The following is a 21,702-nucleotide window of genomic DNA, read 5'->3' on the forward strand; positions in this document are numbered from 1 at the left end:
AAGAGCGTCAACGCCGACAACTGGACGGATTTCCCGTACGGGACAAAATATAAGGTAAGTCATTTATTTTACATATAAACTTGCTTCTTAGGATTACTTTAATCAAACTTTCATCAGCGAAAATGTGAATATGTAAATATACGAACCGGCACCGTATTCCCTGCCGATATGGGGTTTAAATTCACTGCAAACCGCAACATTCCAATCGATCGCGTTCCACAAAATCTCACTCGCAAGATGATTAAAATGGCCATTAATTTACAGGAATTAAACACTAAATCCCTTCCATTTGGCCTATAAATTCACGACAATGAGATTTAAAAATTATGTTATATTGTGAATTCTTGTGTGAATGTTATTTGGACACTTAGGCTATTCAAAAATGTTAACCTTTTCTTAAGAAATGGACAGATGTTTAGGTCTAGTAATTGAATTTTGTAATTAGCTACAATTAGGTACCTAACTAATTATATGCTTTAATTTCAGGTCATCCAATTAATATTGTTTCATATTTGTTTCGGAATGCTTCAATCTATAATAACTAAAACTTTCATTCAGTTCTCTTAATTTTTAAGAAAGTTATGGGCTTTTGACTGTCCACGATCACAGCCTTTGAGTTAAGTCAATGGAAAAGCAATAGGGAAAAATATGTTAATTTCAGAGTATGAAAATGGCCATAACGTTTTTAATACTGAAGATATGAAAGTGAATGTGTCAAATTAAACTTATTTTTATGCTTTATCTGATGGGATGAATCGCAGACTTGATTTTTTAAATCTCAAAATTTTGTAACATTGCTACTAACTGGTGTAAAACTGGTGTAAAATGTCTCCTCCCTTGAACACCGAAATTGGCATTCGCATAAATGTAACGTTTGCAACCCCCAATGGAGATGAGTCGTTTAATAAATGGTGGTTACATGAAAGTCAGATCTGACCATTTTTTACCAGTAATAACGCGATCATTGAATTGGATTTTTGCTTTACCCTTATCACAGCATTAATTATTTGTTCTCCCCATTATGTCACTTTGTTCATTGGGTTTCCAGTGATATCTTAATTAGCACCTTTAAGAGATGCTTTTGCATTACGTTTAAGAAGCTAGCAATTTCTCTGTGACTTGGACCTACGGACCTTAAATAAAATGCGCCTCCCCTTTTTTTTGCGTAAGGCACCATGGACATTACAGCCGAAACCAATTGCAGAGGGCAGATAAATATGCACCATGGGAGCTGTAGTTTACCAAGTGTTGTATTCTTCCAAGCAATAAGCGCGATGAACTACATGTCCCACACATCTGTTCAAATCCCCATTCAGCTGAAGAATGGCTGCGAGGTAGTTACGATTGAGGGACGAATATATTCCGTCTGCTTTGCAACTAACATGGCCAGTGCTTTGCTTTTGCGAGCCGTTCGCACGCGTGGAGTCAGACCAGTGCCCCAGTTTAAGACACAACTGCGGGTGGATGATCTGGGGCTGTCCCGAATCTGTAATTCAATCCCAATGAAGCCCGGGGCGGCCACAATCAGTTCTTTACAACACAATCTGGATTCACTTTACTGCTTTAGATTAGTTTCCAGTCGATGCATTTTTACCGACACCACCCTGAGAAGAAATAATGCAGTTCCCGAGAGGAAGCAAGACAGCAAAGTGACATTAAGAAGAAGTTCACCGCCTGTCTCCACAGTTTATAAAGGTAATCCCTCTGTACTAAAAGTTCCAATGTGTTTGTGCTGTTCACCGCAGGCGATGTCAATACCAAGTTGTTAACAATGCCATGGTAGACACAAAATGCTGGAGTAACTCAGCGGGTAAGGCAGCATCTATGGAGAGAAGGAATTGGCGACATTTCGGGCCATAGAAACATAGAAATTAGGTGCAGGAGTAGGCCATTCGGCCCTTCGAGCCTGCACCGCCATTCAATATGATCATGGCTGATCATCCAACTCAGTATCCCGTACCTGCCTTCTCTCCATACCCCCTGATCCCCTTTAGCCACAAGGGCCACATCTAACTCCCTCTTAAATATAGCCAATGAACTGGCCTCGACTACCCTCTGTGGCAGAGAGTTCCAGAGATTCACCACTCTCTGTGTGAAAAATGTTCTTCTCATCTCGGTTGTAAAGGATTTCCCCCTTATCCTTAAGCTGTGACCCCTTGTCCTGGACTTCCCCAACATCGGGTCAAGTCCCTTCTTCAGATCAAAGTCAAGTCAAGTCACTTTTATTTATCAGCACATTTAAAAAACAATTCTCGTTGGCCAAAGTGCTTTGCATTGGTATAAGAATAGTACATAGAAACATAGAAATTAGGTGTAGGAGTAGGCCATTCGGCCTTTTCGAGCCTGCACCGCCATTCAATATAATCATGGCTGATCATCCAACTCAGTATCCTGTACCTGCCTTCTCTCCATACCCCCGATCCCTTTAGCTACAAGGGCCACATCTAACTCCCTCTTAAATATAGTAAACAACAGTGGTTCATTGAGGGCTTTGTAGACATAAAGGAGGAAGAAGGAAGTGTGTTTAAGAAGGAACTGCAGATGCTGGAAAATCGAAGGTAGACAAAAGTGCTGGAGAAACTCAGCGGGTGAGACAGCATCTATGGAGCGAAGGAAATAGGGTGATTGCACGAAAGGTCACTGGGTCATAGGGCTCGACGCACGGAGCCGCTAAATCCATCTGGAGGACATCCGTCACTTCCGGTATATGTTATTAATGCTAGAAACGCGTACTTTCCTACCTGTTAAAAACCGCTAGAATGTTGAATTTTTGCGCTGAAAAAAATTGTGGGAGACATGTACCTTTAATTGTTTTTTTTGTTGCCAAAGTATTTATACTGTATGGCAGACCCTGTAAAAAGTGCTGCCTGAGGAGGTAGTTGCAGCAGGTACTATCACAACATTTTAGGCAGGTACATGCTTAGGGTAGGATTAGAGAGATGTGGGCCAAACGCAGGCAGGTGGGACTAGTGTGGGCCAAAGGGCCTGTTTGGTGACTATGATCTTCTGCATAGTAATAGTCGGAGATTTACTACTTGCTTTGAAGAAAATTGGCGCATTCTTACTGTGCATTTTGTAAATGGTAACATCCACTATATGGCGGAAGGAGGGACAGATTAAGAGGATATTGAGTTTCTTGAGTAATATTGGGGCTTTATTCGACCAGACATTTGTGAATTTTAGATAGTGGAAGATGTCTTGTAGTCTCCAGAGGTGAGTTAATTCAAGAGATGCATTCATTAACTCAATCAGCTCTGGGATAATTATCGTAAAATGTGAAGGTTCTTGCTTCACCTCTGGAATATGTCCCCCACCTGCATGCTTGGACACAAGGCTAGATTGGTCTGGAGGCAAGTAGTCCATTTGCTACCCATTTGATAATTATTGTGCAGGTTGGTGGCAGTGAGTTCCACTTGAAAGGGTTAATGGAACACTTTGCCGGGAGACTACAGGCAGTAGTTCGTCCGATTGGATTTGTCCTGCTCTTTGCGGCAGGATGTACCTTTGCAACAATCCACATTGTCCGATGTCAGTCAGTGTTGTATCATACATCTGAGAGTGGTGAATCTCTGGAACTCTCTGCCACAGAGGGTAGTTGAGGCCAGTTCATTGGCTATATTTAAGAGGGAGTTAGATGTGGCCCTTGTGGCTAAGGGGATCAGGGGGTATGGAGAGAAGGCAGGTACGGGATACTGAGTTGGATGATCAGCCATGATCATATTGAATGGCGGTGCAGGCTCGAAGGGCCGAATGGCCTACTCCTGCACCTAATTTCTATGTTTCTATGTTTCTATCCATCTGGTGTCACTCCTGCCCTGCTATTCAATATAATCACGACTGATCTACCTCATGCATCAACTCCTGTGCCAGTCCTCCATCACCCTCATTCTCCCATTTTTTCAAAAGTGTATCTTTCTCCACTTTAAATATTTTAAATGAATTGACTTCCACAACTCTCTGGAGCAGAACATTCCGGAGATGTATCACCATCTGCAAGAGGAAATGTGTCCAGGTCAATAAACCTTTTATTACTGTGTGGAGTGAATTGGTTTAAAATAGCACAGATGGTGGATACCTCAGGAAAATGTTGAGGCATGTCATCAACTTGGCCATACTGGCTAAAAATGATGGAAAATGTTTCTCTTTCAAGTGTTCTGTTCCAGCTAATCTCACCATCTTTGAAGGTGTTGTCACAAGGCCACCTACTCATGCTGTTAATGCTGGAGAAACTCAGCGGGACAGGCAGCATCTCCAGAGAGAAGGATAGGAATGGGTGATGTTTCGGGTTGAGACCCTTCTTCAGACTTAAGATATGATGCTGTTAGCAGCTGAATCAAAGGAGAATCCCAAGAGTGTGCTCAGGCATACCCAAAAGGAAGTGTTAACCAGATGATGATGCAAGTCAAAATCATATGCATCCTAAACAAATGTGCAATAGGTAGTGTCATGCAATTCCACAACCAACAGAATTGCACCATCTAGTCAGGAATGCGATTGGAGTATTGCATGGTTTATCTACAGCATATTGTTTCCACTATTTAGGATGCATGTAATTCTGACTTAAATCTTCATAATGTTGGCTTATCCTTATGGGTGTATTTGAGCATACACCTGGTATTCTTGTCTACACACATTACGTCTGTGATAGCCCTCCGAGTCATTGGTAATAGTTGAGTGAGGGATGCACTCAACAGTGAGAAGGAATATGGTTCTACTGATGATGATGTCCAATTTTGAGCTGGCAAATCAGTTTTCAAACTGTCTCATTTGATTTGGTGATAGAGCCACACAAAATGATGGAGACACTAAACGTGAAGATAGAACACCATCTCCTCAAGGATCATGTAGCAGTCACTCAGGGATAGGATGAGGACGGAGGTTTATCCCTCACTGATTTTCTTACCACCTTTACAGATAAATGGTGACCCAATTTCATAACAAGAGGATTTCAGTATAGGAGTAAAGAGGTTCTTCTGCAGTTGTATAGGACTCTGGTGAGACCACATCTGGAGTATTGTGCACAGTTTTGGTCTCCGAATTTGAGGAAGGACATCCTTGTGATTGAGGCAGTGCAGCGTAGGTTCACGAGATTGATCCCTGGGATGGCGGGACTGTCATATGAGGAAAGATTGAAAAGACTAGGCTTGTATTCACCGGAGTTTAGAAGGATGAGGGGATATCTTATAGAAACATATAACATTATAAAAGGACTGGACAAGCTAGATGCAGGAAAAATGGTCCCAATGTGGGACGAGTCCAGAACCAGGGGCCACAGTCTTAGAATAAAGGGGAGGTCATTTAAGACTGAGGTGAGAAAAAAAAATTTCACTCAGAGAGTTGTGAATTTATGGAATTCCCTGCCACAGAGGGAAGTGGAGGCCAAGTCACTGGATGGATTTAAGAGAGAGTTAGATAGAGCTCTAGGGGCTGGTGGAGTCAAGGGATATGGGGAGAAGGCAGGCACGGGTTATTGATAGGGGACGATCAGCCATGATCACAATGAATGGCGGTGCTGGCTCGAAGGGCCGAATGGCCTCCTCCTGCACCTATTTTCTATGTAATTCCGGAGTACATTCTGAGCCTTTGTATTTCTCAGTTGTTCTTCTGGCTAGTATTTAACATGTTGAAGTTCTGATCGGTCAGCTGAGAGTGGAGTAGCTCGGATTGAACAGGAGGAATCCTTGTTCAGTTGTGAATGTTGAAGATTCCCAGGGCGTCAAGGACATGTACCTCTGGGAACCCAGTTCTTCCGATGTGATAGGACAATGCAGGCATTATGATGGAGTTGTAAAGGACAGTAGCTGTATAATATACGATTCTGACAATATGATTGTCCAATTGTCGCTGAAGGACAGTTCTTCCAGACTGTGGATCGTTCATTAAATGACTTTGAAAATGACCCAGTACGTTTTCTATGACTACAAACCATCTGCAGCTCCTGGTTATCTCCACCAGTCATAGCCCAACCACTGTTAGCTCCACGCCACTTCCATATAACCATATAACCATATAACAATTACAGCACGGAAACAGGCCATCTCGACCCTTCTAGTCCGTGCCGCACACATAATCTCCCCTAGTCCCATATACCTGCGCTCAGACCATAACCCTCCATTCCCTTCCCGTCCATATAACTATCCAATTTATTTTTAAATGATAAAAACGAACCTGCCACCACCACCTTCACTGGAAGCTCATTCCACACAGCTACCACTCTCTGAGTAAAGAAGTTCCCCCTCATGTACCCCCTAAACCTTCAGTCCCTTAATTCTCAAGTCATGTTCCCTTGTTTGAATCTTCCCTACTCTCAGTGGGAAAAGCTTTTCCACATCAACTTCCAACTTACTCCATCCAATAATCCACCTCTTTTCACCTGGAACTATCTATCATGTGCTAGCTCTTGCCCCATCTATACATAGAGGAAGTGGACTGAAATTTATTGCCTTCCCTCACAGTGGGAAACGTTGATTCCGCTGTTTGGGCATGTTCGTGTTAAATTCTATCGTGTGTTGTGTTCTTTTTATTTGTGTGGCTGTATGGTAACTCAAATCTCACTGTACCAATTAGTACAGTGACAATAAATGTACATTTGAACTTCAATCTACCTTGCGTCTTTAAATCAAATCAAATCAAATCAACCTTTATTGTCATCTTGCAAAGCAACAGTTGTCCAGTGCAAAATGAGAAGACGTTTCCCAGGGAATACCGGAGCATCGCACATGAAACTTAAAACATTTCACACATAATAACAATAAAAAACAATCCAGTCCCTGATGAAACAGTATAAATAGTTAAAAGCGGGTAAAACAGCAACATTAAAATACACTAAAACCAATCATTAAAATGTCCAGGGCAGCTGATTTGAGTGGCCAGTGCCAGTTATTAAAATGTCCGTACCAAGCCGCAGAATCAAGTGACTGTGAGTACAGAGTGAGTGTTTAGCAGCCTCACAGCCTGTGGCAGGAAGCTGTTTAGCAGTCTTGTAGTCCGGGCTTTGATGCTACAGTATCTCTTGCCTGATGGCAGGAGATCCAGGTGTATGTGGAGGGGGTGTAGTTTGTCCTTGGCTATTCTCAGAGCTTTTTTTCAGACAGCGGCTCTGGAACAGTTCTTGTACCGAGGGTAGGGAGACGCCAATGATCCTCTCTGCTCCCCTCACTACCCTCTGCAGATTCAGATTCAGATTCAGATTCGGATTCAATTTTAATTGTCATTGTCAGTGTACAGTACAGAGACAACGAAATGCATTTAGCATCTCCTTTGAAGAGCGACATAGCAAACGATTTTGAATTAAAAAAATAAATAATAAGTGTCCGTGGGGGGGGTGATTGGCAGTCACCGAGGTACGTTGTTTAGTAGATTGACAGCGGCCGGAAAGAAGCTGTTCCTCGACCTGCTGGTTCGGCAACGGAGAGACCTGTAGCGCCTCCCGGATGGTAGGAGGGTAAACAGTCCATGGTTGGGGTGAGAGCAGTCCTTGGCGATGCAGAGCCTTCCTGTCTGAGCAGTTACAGTTGGAGTACCACGTGTTTATGCAGTACGTGAGTACAGACTCCACCGTACCCCTGTAGAAAGTCCTGAGGATGTTGGTGGGGAGTGAGGCCTGTTTGAGTTTCCTCAGGTAGTGCAGTCGCTGATGGGGCCCGTTTGACAATCCCAGTGTAGTTCCTGGACCAGGTTAGGCTGTCTGTAATTTACACTCCGAGGAACTTGATACTCTCCACTCTCTCCACTGATGTTGAGGGGTGTGTGTTTTGGCTGCGACCTCCTGAAGTCGACAACCATCTCCTTTGTTTTGTCGACGTTTAATGCTAGATTGTTGTTGCCGCACCAGTCCACTAGTTGTTTTACTTCCTCCCTGTACATTGATTCGTCATCTCCGCTGATGAGTCCCACCACTGTTGTGTCATCCGTAAATTTTATGATCTTATTGTCCCTGAATCTGGCAGCACAGTCATGTGTGAGCAGTGTGAACAACAGCGGGCTGAGCACACAGCCTTGAGGGGAGCCGGTGCTCAGCGTGATCGAGCCTGAAGTGTTCTTGCCAACACGGACTGACTGCGGTCTCTCTGTCAGAAAGTCCAAGATCCAGTGACACAGGGTGGTGTTGAGGCCCAGCAGGGTTAGTTTCTCCACAAGTCTATGTGGGATGATGGTATTAAAAGCTGAGCTGAAGTCAATGTACAGGATTCTGGTGTAGGTGTTTTTGTTTTCCAGATGAGTGAGTACTGTGTGCAGCGTGGTAGAGATGGCATCCTCTGTAGAACGGTTGGGGTGATAGGCAAACTGGAGGGGGTCTAACGATGAGGGGAGGCTGGCAGTAATGTGGGGTTTCACCAGGCGTTCAAAACACTTCAATATTATTGGGGTCAGGGCGGCAGTCATTTAGGCAGGCAACAACTGGTTTCTTCGCTATGGGGATTATCGTGGAAGTTTTGAGGCATGTGGGGACAATGGCTTGACTAAGGGAGATGTTAAAGATGTCTGTTAGCACATCTGCTAACTCCTCAGCACATTCCTTGAGCACACGTCCTGGGATGTTGTCGGGTCCGACTGCTTTCCACGGGTTGACCTTAGACAGGATTCTCCGTGTGTCCATCGGGTCTATGGTCAGGACTGGCTGGTCGGTTTGTAAGCAGGGGCTGGCTCTCCCCTTGGGTGTGGTGTTTGCTGCATCAAAACGTGCAAAAAAGTTGTTCAGTTTATCTGGAAGAGAAGTGTCGGTGTCGGTTACCTGCTGCCTTGCTTTGTACCCCGTCAGTGTTTGGATTCCCTTCCACATCCTCCTGGTGTCTCCTGTGTCACAGAGGTGTCCCTGGATTTTCCCTGCGTAGGCACGTTTTGCTGCCCTGATTCCTTTTTCCAGTGCAGTGCTGGATATCTCCCCAGTCCAGAGGATCTCAACCAAAAACATCAACTGTTAATTTCCCTTAACAAATGTTGCCTGACCTATTGAGTTCCTTTAGCAGTTTCTTGAATTGGGCTGTGACTTAGAAACATAGAAATAGAAACATAGAAATTAGGTGCAGGAGTAGGCCATTCGGCCCTTCGAGCCTGCACCGCCATTCAATATGATCATGGCTGATCATCCAACTCAGTATCCCGTACCTGCCTTCTCTCCATACCCCCTGATCCCCTTAGCCACAAGGGCCACATCTAACTCCCTCTTAAATATAGCCAATGAACTGGCCTCAACTACCCTCTGTGGCAGAGAGTTCCAGAGATTCACCACTCTCTGTGTGAAAAAAGTTCTTCTCTCATCTCGGTTTTAAAGGATTTCCCCCTTACCCTTAAGCTGTGACCCCTTGTCCTGGACTTCCCTAACATCGGGAACAATCTTCCTGCATCTAGCCTGTCCAACCCCTTAAGAATTTTGTAAGTTTCTATAAGATCCCCTCTCAATCTCCTAAATTCTAGAGAGTATAAACCAAGTCTATCCCAGTCTTTCTTCATAAGACAGTCCTGACATCCCAGGAATCAGTCTGGTGAACCGTCTCTGCACTCCCTCCCTCTAGACTTCTAGAAGCTGCAGGATTTACAAGGCCACCAGATTTGCTATGACAAAGTAACAATCTGGATTTATCCACTGTACATTTTGATGTCATCAGGGTTCATTAATTAATTTTGATTTGCTTTGTTTTTCCATAGATGAATTACTATTTTGATATTCAACAAGGAAATAAATTATTTTTCCCTATTAGCTATGAAACTGTATGAATCAGTCCTGTATACATGAAATAGACAATAAGTGCAGGAGTAGGCCATTCGGCCCTTCGAGTCAGCACCGCCATTCAATATGATCATGGCTGATCATCCCCAATCAGTTCCCCGTTCCTGCCTTCTCCCCTTATCACCTGGTTCCATTATCTTTAAGAACCCTATCTAGCTCTCTCTTGAAAGTATCCAGAGAACCGGCCTCCACCGCCCTCTGAGGCAGAGAATTCCACACTCACAACTTTCTGTGTGAAAAGGTGTTTCCTCATCTCCATTCTAAATGGCTTACCCCTTATTCTTAAACTGTGGCCCCTGGTTCAGGACTTCCCCAACATCGGGAACATATTTCCTGCCTCTAGTGTGTCCAAACCCTTTATAATCTTATATGTTTCAATAAGAGTCCCTCTCATCCTTCTAAATTCCGGAGAATACAAGCCCAGTCGCTCCATTGTCTCAGCATATGACAGTCCCGCCGTCCCAAGAATTAACCTTGTGCACCTAAGCTGCACTCCCTCAATAGCTAGAATGTTCTTCCTCAAATTAGGGGACCAAATTCAATACTCCAGGTGTGGTCTCACTAGGGCCCTGTACAACTGCAGAAGGACCTCTTTGCTCCTATACTCAACTCCTCTTGTTATGAAGGCCAACAACATGCCATTTGCTTTCTTCACTGCCTGCTGTACCTGCATGCTTACTTTCATTGACTGATAAACAAGGACCCCCAGATCGCATTGTACTTCCCCTTTTCCCAACTTGACACCATTTAGATAGTAATCTGCCTTCTGTTTTTGCTACCAAAGTGGATAACCGCACATTTATCCACATTAAACTGCATCTGCCATGCATCTCCCCACTCACCCAACCTGTCCAAAGTCACCCTGCATTCTCATAGCATCATCCTCACAGTTCACACTGCCACTCAGCTTTGTGTCATCTGCAAATTTGCTAATGTTACCTTGAATCCCTTCATCTAAATCATTGATGTACATTATAAATAGCTGCGGTCCCAGCACCGAGCCTTGCAGTATCCCACTACTCACTGCCTGCCATTCCCGTTAATCCCTACTCTTTGTTTCCTGTCTGTCAACCAATTTTCTATCCATGTCAGCACTCTACCCCCAATACCATGTGCCCTAATTTTGCCCACTAATCTCCTATGTGGGACCTTATCAAATGCTTTCTGAGATGCCCTATGTAAATGCAAATAATTTCTCTTGAAAATATGTACCGGTAGTACATTTTTTTAAAGTGCAGAAAGAAATTAATCTGACTTGCCTCACAGCACCACATCAACAGTTTTTGGCTCTGCATTTCACTCCTCAACGTCTTTATCAGATTCCACATCTGCACCCTTCTTTCTCCACTTCACTCCCAGCCTCTGTTACCATCTCCACCCATCTGCCAGTTCCCCTTCCTAATCTGAATCTACCCATCACTTGTCAGTTCTTGCCTCGCCTCTACCCCTTACCCCTCTCTAGCAGCTTTCTCCCTCTGATCCAACACTCTGAAAAAGGGTACAAACTCCAAAATATCATCTGTCAATCAGCCTCCATACATGCTGCTTGACCTGTTAACTTCCTCCAGCAGATTGCTTTTTGCTCAAGCAATTAATTTATATCCTGAAATTAAGTATTTTTCTTAAAATAACCCAATGAAAGGTTGTTGACCCTTTTATATTTGAATATATTATTAATTAAAGGGAGCTTGTAAAAATTGAATGAATGATTATCAAAATTGTTTACACTCTGGTGGTTCTGGTCAATTTAAACACAATTTACCATTAAATGACTAACACGTTTCAAATTCTTGCTTTAGTGAAAGAAGCTGGAAAAGACTTTACCTATCTTCTCGTGGTATTGGTTGGAATTGGCATAACAGGTGAGTTGTGTTTGTGTACATCTTCACACATATGCTTTACATTAGCCCAGAATGGCAAATGTTACATAGAAACGTGGAACTGCAGATGCTGGTTTACAAAAAAGCAGGAAATGCAACTTATTCGTGTTCTCCCCAGAGATATTGCCTGACCCCTTGAGTATCTTCCATAAGTCCACATTCACCATTTAATATGTTTTTTGTATGGGATTGCAAGCAGCAATGAGGGGTAGGAAGAAGGAGAGAAGTGATAGTATGAAGTATGTGAATATCTGCAAATTCATGTTACACTTATTAGCATTTTGAAAATTTAAATTACTGTTTCAGCCATGAAAATGAACAAACAGTCTTTCGTGTTTTCAATTATCTGATTCACTCTGCGAAATTACCCATTTGTTTATACCACACTGATTTTCATTTGTTGTTTCAACCAATTTCTAAATTTTCCCATAGTGATCAGTTGCAAATATGCCTTCATATATAAAGTTTTTGAAATAATGAGTTACGCCTAGTTTGTGAGTTAATATTTTGCACAAATATATCACTCTTATTCTCCCATGACTACCATGGCTATCTGGCCTACACTTCTTCCCATCCGCTTCTTTAGAGAATGGGGGTTCCCCTCTTCTATTATTGATGAGGCTCTCACCAGGGTCTCCTCTATATCACGCAGCTCCGCTCTCACTCCCCCTGAAGCCGTTCCACCTCCGTCCCGTTAATGTGGATCCCCCTCCTCATAACAAGACGGAGTCCCCATAGTCATCTTCCACTTTCGCCACCTCCAATGGGACCCCTCCACTGGCCACATCTTCCCATCTCCTCCCCTTTCAGCTTTCCGCAGAGACCGTTCCCTCCATAACTCCCTGGTCAATTCGTCCTTTCCCACCCAGACCACCCCTCCCCGGGTACTTTCCCTTGCAACCGCAGGAAATGCTACACTTGTTGCTTTACCTCCCCCCTTGACTCCATCCAAGGACCTAAGCAGTCTTTCCAGGCGAGGCAGAGGTTCACCTGCACCTCCTCCAACCTCATCTACTGCATCCGCTGTCCCAGGTGTCAACCTCTCTACATGGGTGAGACCAAGCGCAGGCTTGGCGATCGTTTCGCCCAACACCTCCGCTCAGTTTGCAATAACCAACCTGATCTCCCGGTGGCTCAGCACTTCAACTCCCCCTCCCATTCCCAATCCGACCTTTCCGTCCTGGGCCTCCTCCATGGCCAGAGCGAGTCCCACCGCAAATTGGAGGAACAGCACCTCATATTGCGCTTGGGTAGTTTACACCCCAGCGGTATGAACATTGACCTCCAATTTCAGAGTGTCCTTGCTTTCTCCCTCCTTCCCCTCCACTTCTCAGCTCTCCCACAGCCCACTGTCACCGCCACTTTCTTTTTTAACATCAATCTGACGAAGGGTCTCAACCCAAAACGTTGCCTATTCCTTCTCTCCATAGATGCTGCCGCACCCGTTGAGTTTCTCCAGCATTTTTGTCTACCTTTGATTTTTCCAGCATCTGCAGTTCTTTTTTAAACCCTTATTCTTTCTTACTGTTATATAAATCTTTAGTAAATTTCATCTTATTATAACAGTGAAACATATATACAGGCCGAGGCTGGAAATTAAAAAAAAAATCAATGATTAAATAAGATGACATTTATTTTGAGTGTTGCAGAATTATACCATTTAGTTTAGTTCAGAGATAGAGCATGTAAACAGGCCCTTCGGCCCACCGAGTCCGTGCCGACCAGCGATCTCTGTACACCAGCACTATCTTGCACACTAGGGACAATTGACATTTTTTACTGAAGCCAATTAACCTACAGTCCTGTACGTCTGAGAGGAAGCCGGAGCCCTGAAGAAAACCCACGTAATCACGAGGAGAAAGTCCAAATTCCGTATCTATGTCATCCGTAGTCTGGATCAAACCCTGGTCTCTGGTGCTGTAAGCTAGCAACTGTCCCACTGTGCCACCCAATGAGGTGAGGCAAAAATTCAAAGGAGCTTTCACAGTGCCCTCCGACAAAGACGCATTTATTTATTTGTCTCTGTACTCCATAATTTGAGATTTGTAATTTAAAAAAAAAATCACCTCTGGTTAAAGTGCACATTGTCAGGTTTTAATTAACACCATTTTTATACATTTTGGTTTCACCATGTAGAAATTACAGCAGTGTTTATACATAGTCCCCCATTTCAGGGCACCATAATGTTTGGGACACAGCAATGTCATGTAAATGAAAGTAGTCATGTTTAGTATTTTGTTGCATATCCTTTGCATGCAATGACTACTTGAAGTCTGTGATTCATGGACATCACCAGTTGCTGGGTGTCTTCTCTGGTGATGTTCTACCAGGCCTGTATTGCAGCCATCTTTAGCTTATGCTTGTTTTGGGGGCTAGTCCCCTTCAGTTTTCTCTTCAGCATTTAAAAGGCAATGCTCAATTGGGTTCAGATCGGGTGATTGACTTGGCCACTCAAGAATTGACCATTCTTTAGCTTTGGAAAAATTCCTTTGGTGCTTTAGCAATATGTTTGGGATCATTGTCTTGCTGTGGAATGAACCGCTGGCCAATGAGTTTTGAGGCATTTGTTTGACCTTGAGCAGATAGGATGTGTCTATACACGTCAGAATTCATTATGCTACTACCATCAACAGTGTATCATCAATGAAGATAGGTGAGCCAGTACCTTCAGCAGCCATACATGCTCAGGCCATAACACCCCCACCACCATGTTTCACAGATGAGGTGGTATACTTTGGATCTTGGGCAGTTCCTTCTCTCCTCCATACTTTGCTCTTGCCATCACTCTGATATAAGTTAATCATCGTCTCAGCTGTCCACGTCATGTGTCCAGACTGTGGTTGCTCTTTTAAGTAATTCTTGGCAAACTGTAACCAGTGCATCCTATTTTTGCAGCTAACCAGTGGATTGCATCTTGCAGTGTAGCCTCTGTATTTCTGTTCATGAAGTCTTCTGCGGACAGTGGTCATTGACAAATCCACACCTGACTCCTGAAGAGTGTTTCTGATCTGTTGGACAGGTGTTTGGATGTTTTTCTGTAATATCGAGAGAATTCTTCTGTCATCAGCTGCGGAGGTCTTCCTTGGCCTGCCAGTCCCTTTATGATTAGCAAGCTCACCAGTGCTCTCTTACTTCTTAATGATGTTCCAAACAGTTGATTTTGGTAAGCCTAAGGTTTGGCTGATGTATTTTATGGCTTATTTGACTTTCATTGGTACAACTTTGGTCCTCATTTTGATAAACAGCAATAAAAGTTTCCAAAGGTGATGGAAAGACGGGAGGAAAGACTAGGTGCTGAGAGCTCTCTTGTACCTGCATTGAGGAGGCAATTAAACACACCTGAGCAATTACAAACACCTGTGAAGCCATGTGTCCCAAACATTATGGTGCCCTGAAATGGAGGGACTATGTATAAACACAGCTGTAATTTCTACATGGTGAAACCAAAATGTATAAAAATACCCTTTAATAAAATCTGACAATGTGCACTTCAACCGCATGTGATTTTTTTAAATTACGAATCGCATATTGTGGAGTACAGAGCCAAATAAATAAATGATGTGTCTTTGTCGCAAACATTATCGAGGGCACTATCAGTTGATTCCGGTGGGATGTGAAAGAAGTTCCACATTTCTATTAACAATTTCCAAAATTTGAAATAGAAAATCTTTATGATTTTTACAAATATTAAAGGTCTTTGTTCAAAATGTTGCATGGCATTTCACCTGGTTTGGAGAAAGGGTGTTTCTGTACAGCTGAAGGTCCTTTTTTTAAGAGGTTAATTATTCTCTTTTGCCGGATGCACATTGGTGAAATTAGAGGTTTGTGCTGTACATCCTCCTGATGACAATTGATAATTTAAACTCGGATGAAATATATAATCTGCTTGAATTCACTTTCTCATTTATATTTCCACTCATTTCAAAAGTTGTTCATCCTGTAAACTTATAGTAATCATGACATCCGAAGAAAGCTCCTTGTCCACCCTTGAAAGAATCATTTATCCCATTTCCCTAAGTTTTTCTATCTCTTCCAAACTGTTAATGATCAGCTGGCAGAATAAACTGAAGTTTGTAATTTTTTTTTGACACAGTTGCCACCTTAAAATGGAGTTATGCCACCTAAAGTCAACAGATCTGGTTCCTGTCTGCCCTCACCTGGACAGGGTGGAAAACAGATCTCATCGCACCTGGGAGCGTTGCAAAGTGCATAGAGAGTGTGCCACCAGCCAGATTTTAATGGAGGTACTTTTGCAACTCAGCAGCGTTTGCCATTACTATCCCCAGTGCATTCCATATTTGGCAATGTCTGATGATTTTAAAAGAAGGATACACTTCCAACCCTAGCCTTGCCCCACCAACCAAGTTACATGTTCACAGATGGAACTGTTTCATACAACGTGCGGTTCCAGTTTGACTCCCATGGAATCTTGCCACTTCATGTTTCCTTGCACACCCAGAAGTGGCTCCGACAAGATAAATTACAGGCATGTCCCAGTGACGTGTCATAAACCAACTTGGATATCATTTCATTTTGCTTTGAATGCGTACCCAGAAGTAATTAAAATGAATAATGAGCCCAGCTCTGTTTCGTGGTCACAGCTTTCAGAGGGGAGAGATGACCTGCTGAATGCAAAATGTGTAACAAAATAAATATTAAGGATCAAATCCCCTTAATCCTTTATGTGATTAAAAAGCACGTTGTATATTAAAAGTTTTCAACACTGCATTTTCCTTTTCTTTCAACGTGTTTTCGCTTGTCATTTTAGGAGGATTGTTCTATGTGATATTTAAAGAGCTGTTCTCCTCCTCAAGTCCAAGCAAAATATACGGAGTTGCTCTGAAGAAGTGTAGAGTTCACCCAGAGGTATGGTTTTACGAGACTAAGATTTGCAATTTACAGTAAATCCTTATTATTCTTGGGGATATACTTCACAAACCGTCTCACCAGTGGATAAGTGATTAGCCAGGTTATACAGATTTCATGCAGGTAGCAGAAGTGGCAGATAATCATTTCTGGTGGTACATTTCAGAAGCTATTGTCATAGGTGGTGGAGGCACATTCAGCAAGAGCTTTCAATAGAGCTCAGTTTGTATAGTTCTTTCACATCATTTTGTGTCTATTTGCATCTGATAGTTTTGCTCTTTTTCTTTATAAAACTATCTTCTATCCAGAGGTTCATCCTTGGTGCATGGTATTCTACTGCGCCATAAAGCAGTAATTGTAGTGTAATCCACACCTGCGTGGACAGAAGTTCAGAAATACATGGCAGCATGTTCCACACTTAGTGTTACTGGACCAAGATGAATTTTATGTTCATAATGTTTATTCCATTGAGGTTTGATTTCTGACCCTATGTGTAAAAAAAAATATCAATGGAGATGGTTGTAACATCAAAAGTTTAAACAAAATGAAATGCCAACACTATCAGTAAATTACACCCCCCACATAGACTTTGTACACTATGGCATGATCTTGGAGCTGAAAACTCTCCTGCTTTCTATCCCAGTATGAAAGCTGCAAAATAAACATAGCAACATAGAAACATAGAAATTAGGTGCAGGAGTAGGCCATTCGGCCCTTCGAGCCTGCACCGCCATTCAATATGATCATGGCTGATCATCCAACTCAGTATCCCGTACCTGCCTTCTCTCCATACCCCCTGATCCCCTTAGCCACAAGGGCCACATCTAACTCCCTCTTAAATATAGCCAATGAACTGGCCTCGACTACCCTCTGTGGCAGAGAGTTTCAGAGATTCACCACTCTCTGTGTGAAAAAAGTTCTTCTCATCTCGGTTTTAAAGGATTTCCCCCTTATCCTTAAGCTGTGACCCCTTGTCCTGGACTTCCCCAACATCGGGAACCATCTTCCTGCATCTAGCCTGTCCAACCCTGCTTAAGAATTTTGTAAGTAAAGACAATATTCAGTGTGCATTATACCAGCCATTTTTCATATTAAATATATTCAGTACATATCATACTATATAAATTGTATAAATTAAATATAAACAAATGTATTAAGAATAGGATGTATATTAAATATTTTCTGTCATGTAAACAGCATATTTTGCTGATCTTTTCTGCCTGTGACCAGCAGCCAAAAGCCAAGCAGGAGGGATAACATGTACAGCACAGTGATGTGAAAGTCATCATGAACAATGGCTTTTGAATTGGCTCAGGCAAATCAACAGCCTGTTTTTTTTTTTGTATGATTGAATATGATTTCCAATATTGCAACATTGTTCTATTTTTAATAGATAGTAAGTAAGTAAGTATAGTGAGTAAGTAAGTAAGATAGTGGAGTACTTTAGGATATTACAAAAGGAACATAATGTAAATGCAAGTTCCGTCAACAGTTCCTGAACCTATAATGTTAACTGTTTCTCCTGTCACTGATGCTGCCTTAGTGGTTGAATATTTCCAGTATTTTCTGTTGTCATTTCAGATTTCCAGCATCTGCCGTTCAGACAAGGCTTATAGCTCCAATCTCAGTTGGAGCTATAAACCATTAATAAAGAGTTGGAAATAATTTGCTACCAATGTAAATGTAACATGTTCTCTGGGTGAGTGAGATGCCATAAACTTGGATAAGTTAGGAAATGGAAAAATACTTGTTTTAATTATTCAGTTACAAAATCTGATAAGATTCAGCTTAAAATACTTTAAAACATTTCTCTAAAATAGTCGTGGAGTGTTCGTGCAATACAAAATAGTGTAAATTTAGTTATAATGTTTAATTTCTGATCTCCTGATGATTCTAATCGTGACCACATTCCAACTTTTAATGAGTTTAATTTGCTTCCAGCTAATTATTTTGGGAAATGCAGAATAAGGTACAGGGAGCTGAAAGAGAGCTTGTACTGTGCCCTCCATAATGTTTGGGACAAAGACCCATCATTTATTTATTTGCTTCTGTACTCCACAATTTGAGATTTCTAATTTTAAAAAATCACATGTGATTAACATGTACATTGTCAGATTTTATTAAAGGGTATTTTTATACATTTTGGTTTCACCATATAGAAATTACAGCTGTGTTTAAACATAGTCCCCCATTTCACAGCACCATAATGTTTGAGACATGGCTTCACAGGTGTTTGTAATTTCTCAGGTGTATTTAATTGCCTCCTTAATACTAGTCTTTCCTCCAGTCTTTCCATCACCTTTGGAAACGTTGAGTGCTGCTTATCAACATGAGGACCAAAGTTGAGCCAATGAAAGTCAAAAAACCCATTATGAGACTGAGAAACAAGAATAAAATTGTTAGAGACATCAGCCAAACCTTGGGCTTGTCAAAATTAACTGTTTAGTACATCATTAAGAAGAAAGAGAGCACTGGTGAGCTTACTAATTGCAAAGGGACTGGCAGGGCAAGGAAGACCTCCACTGCTGATGACAGAAGAATTCTTTCTATAATAAAGAAAAATCCCCAAACACCTGTCCGACAGATCAGAAACACTCGTCAGGAGTCAGGTGTGGATTCGTCAATAACCATTGTCCACAGAAGACTTCACAAACAGAAATACAGAGGCTACACTGCAAGATGCAATCCACTGGTTAGCCGCAAAAATAGGATGGCCGGGTAACAGTTTGCCAAGAAGTACTTAAAAGAGCAACCACAATTCTGGAAAAAGGTCTTGTGGACAGATGAGATGAAGATTAACTTATATCAGAGTGACGGCAAGAGCAAAGTATAGAGGAGAGAAGGAACTGGCCAAGATCCAAAGCATACCACCTCATCTGTGAAACATGGTGGTGGGGGTGTTAAAGCAACAAAGGAGTTTTTCAAAGCTAAAAAAATTGTCATTTTTTCAGTGGCCAAGTCAATCACCCGATCTGAACCCAATTGATCATGCCTTTTATATGCTGAAGAGAAAACTGAAAGGAACTAGTCCCCAAAACAAGCATAAGCTAAAAATGGCTGCAATACAGGCCTGACAGAGCATCACCAGAGAAGACACCCAGCAACTGGTGATGTCCATGATAATCACAGACTTCAAGCAGTCATTGCATGCAAAGGATATGCAACAAAATACTAAATATGACTACTTTCATTTACATTACATTGCTATGTCCCACACATTATGGTGCCCTGAATTGGGGGGACTATGTATAAACACTGCTGTAATTTCTACATGGTGAAACCAAAATGTATAAAAATGGCCTTTATTAAAATCTGACAATGGTGCACTTTAACGACATGTGATTTTTTTTTTTTAATTACAAATCTCAAATTGTGGAGTGCAGAGGCAAATAAATAAATAAATGATGGTTCTTTGTCCCAAACATTATGGAGGGCACTGTATGTCGTAAATCTGTTTGAATTGCAAGCTCACTGTTGCTAATGGAATAAGTACTTAAGATGCAGACAAGCTGTGTGCTGCTGGAGAAATTGGCTTTTAATCATATGCACATCTCGGATAAAAGAATTATGAGTGCGTGTGGCTTTGTAAAATATATACAACATATTCAGGATAGGTGCAGGTAATGGTATGATCTGCAGATAATTATAATAGAAGCAAAATCCAATTAAATTTCATGTTTTAGTTCTACCATGGCTGTTGGAGAGGTAAATGGAAATAAAATTCACTTCTATTTTTCATTGAACACCCAGTAGGCTTTTGAGCAGTATTGTTATAATTTAAATAATCAGATCTAAGCACATCTTGTGTGAACAGATAATCGGAATGCTGGGAGAACCTATAAAAGGCTATGGAGAGACAACTCAACGGGGTAGAAGGCGTCATGTCAGGTAAATCAGAGAATATGTATTTACTAAGATTATTGCATGTCAATGAAGACAACTTAAGTAGTTTTTCTGGTTGCTGGATAGTTGCTACATGATCTTTACAATAGTAGCACAACCTATGATGCATTTATAGGACAGTCACTAACAACATTTCGTAGCTACTCTGAAGAAAGATAAGATGGCAGATAGGATTGTACTAAACGCTTTTGTTCCAGAGTTCCCTGCAAAATTGCAAGATTGAAACCACAGAAAGCTGGTTGACACCAGAAAACAACCATTAAAACCATTGGATGATCAGCCATGATCATATTGAATGGCGGTGCAGGCTGGAAGGGCCGAATGGCCTACTCCTGCACCTATTTTCCATGTTTCTAAAACAGAATCTGCGTGATTCGTGACAGAACATACACTAATTTCACACCTTTCCCGATACATTGATGTGTAACAACCACAGGGAGGGTGTCAGCCTTTCCAGATATAATCCTCGATGGTAGCCAGACAGCGGCAGAGCATACTTTGGGTGTCATGCAAGGGAGCAAGATACAGCTCCCGCATTCACTTCATAGAATGCAAGTCCGAGCCAATGAGATGCCAAGCAGAAGGCCACATGTCCACCATAGGAAACGCCTGGCAGAGTATTGTTACAGTAGTGTCCCCCGAGTACAGTCCTTGCACAGTGGGACAATGCAGAGAAATGTCTGGGTGATCTGCACTCCACTGATCGTACCTACAGAGTCGAGATCCTCACGGAAGATATATTTTACATGGAGCATTGAATTCTTCAGATGACCCCCCCACTCCTTGGGAAATGCAGAGATTTTGTGGCAAAGCATTTAACTAAATGATGCAGGGATTCGTTCGTTCATGGGTTATATTTGATACAGTTGGATCTGCAAAGTGGAATGCGTGGGATTTGTATGTATCATGTGGGTTCCTTTGCCTGATTACTGGTCCAATATGTTTGTGGTATTTTTGATTATAATTTTTCAGGCTTATTATCAAAATTGACTCCCTTTTTTTGTAGTCCCATTGTGTCCTATGCACTGTTTAGCCTAGTTTGGTAATGAGTTTGTGGATGATGAACACAGACAGCTCCCTGGGTAGCAGGGACCATCTTCTTGATCCTCTTGCTCCCAGTTCTGCTTCATGCCCTCAAAATCTGGCTTTCCCTTTCTTCTGAAACTCATACCACTGGCTACTATTGAACCTGCAAAATTGCGCATCATTCAGCACATGGCAATGAAGTCTACAGATCTGTAGCGTGTTACAGTGCATCCCAAAACTAGGGTAGTCAATGAAATCTGCTCTGATTCTCTGAAATCGGCACATACCTGATTCTCA

At 42.1% G+C, this 21,702-nt stretch overlaps 1 protein-coding gene across 1 annotated transcript in view; it reads left to right on the top strand.

Moving 5' to 3' along the window:
- Positions 1-1,259: 1,259 nt before the first annotated feature.
- timm21 (translocase of inner mitochondrial membrane 21) overlaps positions 1,260-21,702 on the top strand; it is a 28,832-nt gene continuing 8,389 nt past the window's right edge. Inside the window, exons 1-4 of the mRNA XM_055634886.1 lie at positions 1,260-1,695; positions 11,530-11,592; positions 16,379-16,476; positions 20,291-20,364. Of these exons, the coding sequence (XP_055490861.1) occupies positions 1,275-1,695; positions 11,530-11,592; positions 16,379-16,476; positions 20,291-20,364 (656 nt within the window). The 5' untranslated portion in view covers positions 1,260-1,274. The remainder of the gene's footprint in view (positions 1,696-11,529; positions 11,593-16,378; positions 16,477-20,290; positions 20,365-21,702) is intronic.

This window comes from Leucoraja erinacea, chromosome 4 (assembly GCF_028641065.1).
Source record: "Leucoraja erinacea ecotype New England chromosome 4, Leri_hhj_1, whole genome shotgun sequence".
NCBI lineage: Eukaryota > Metazoa > Chordata > Chondrichthyes > Rajiformes > Rajidae > Leucoraja > Leucoraja erinaceus.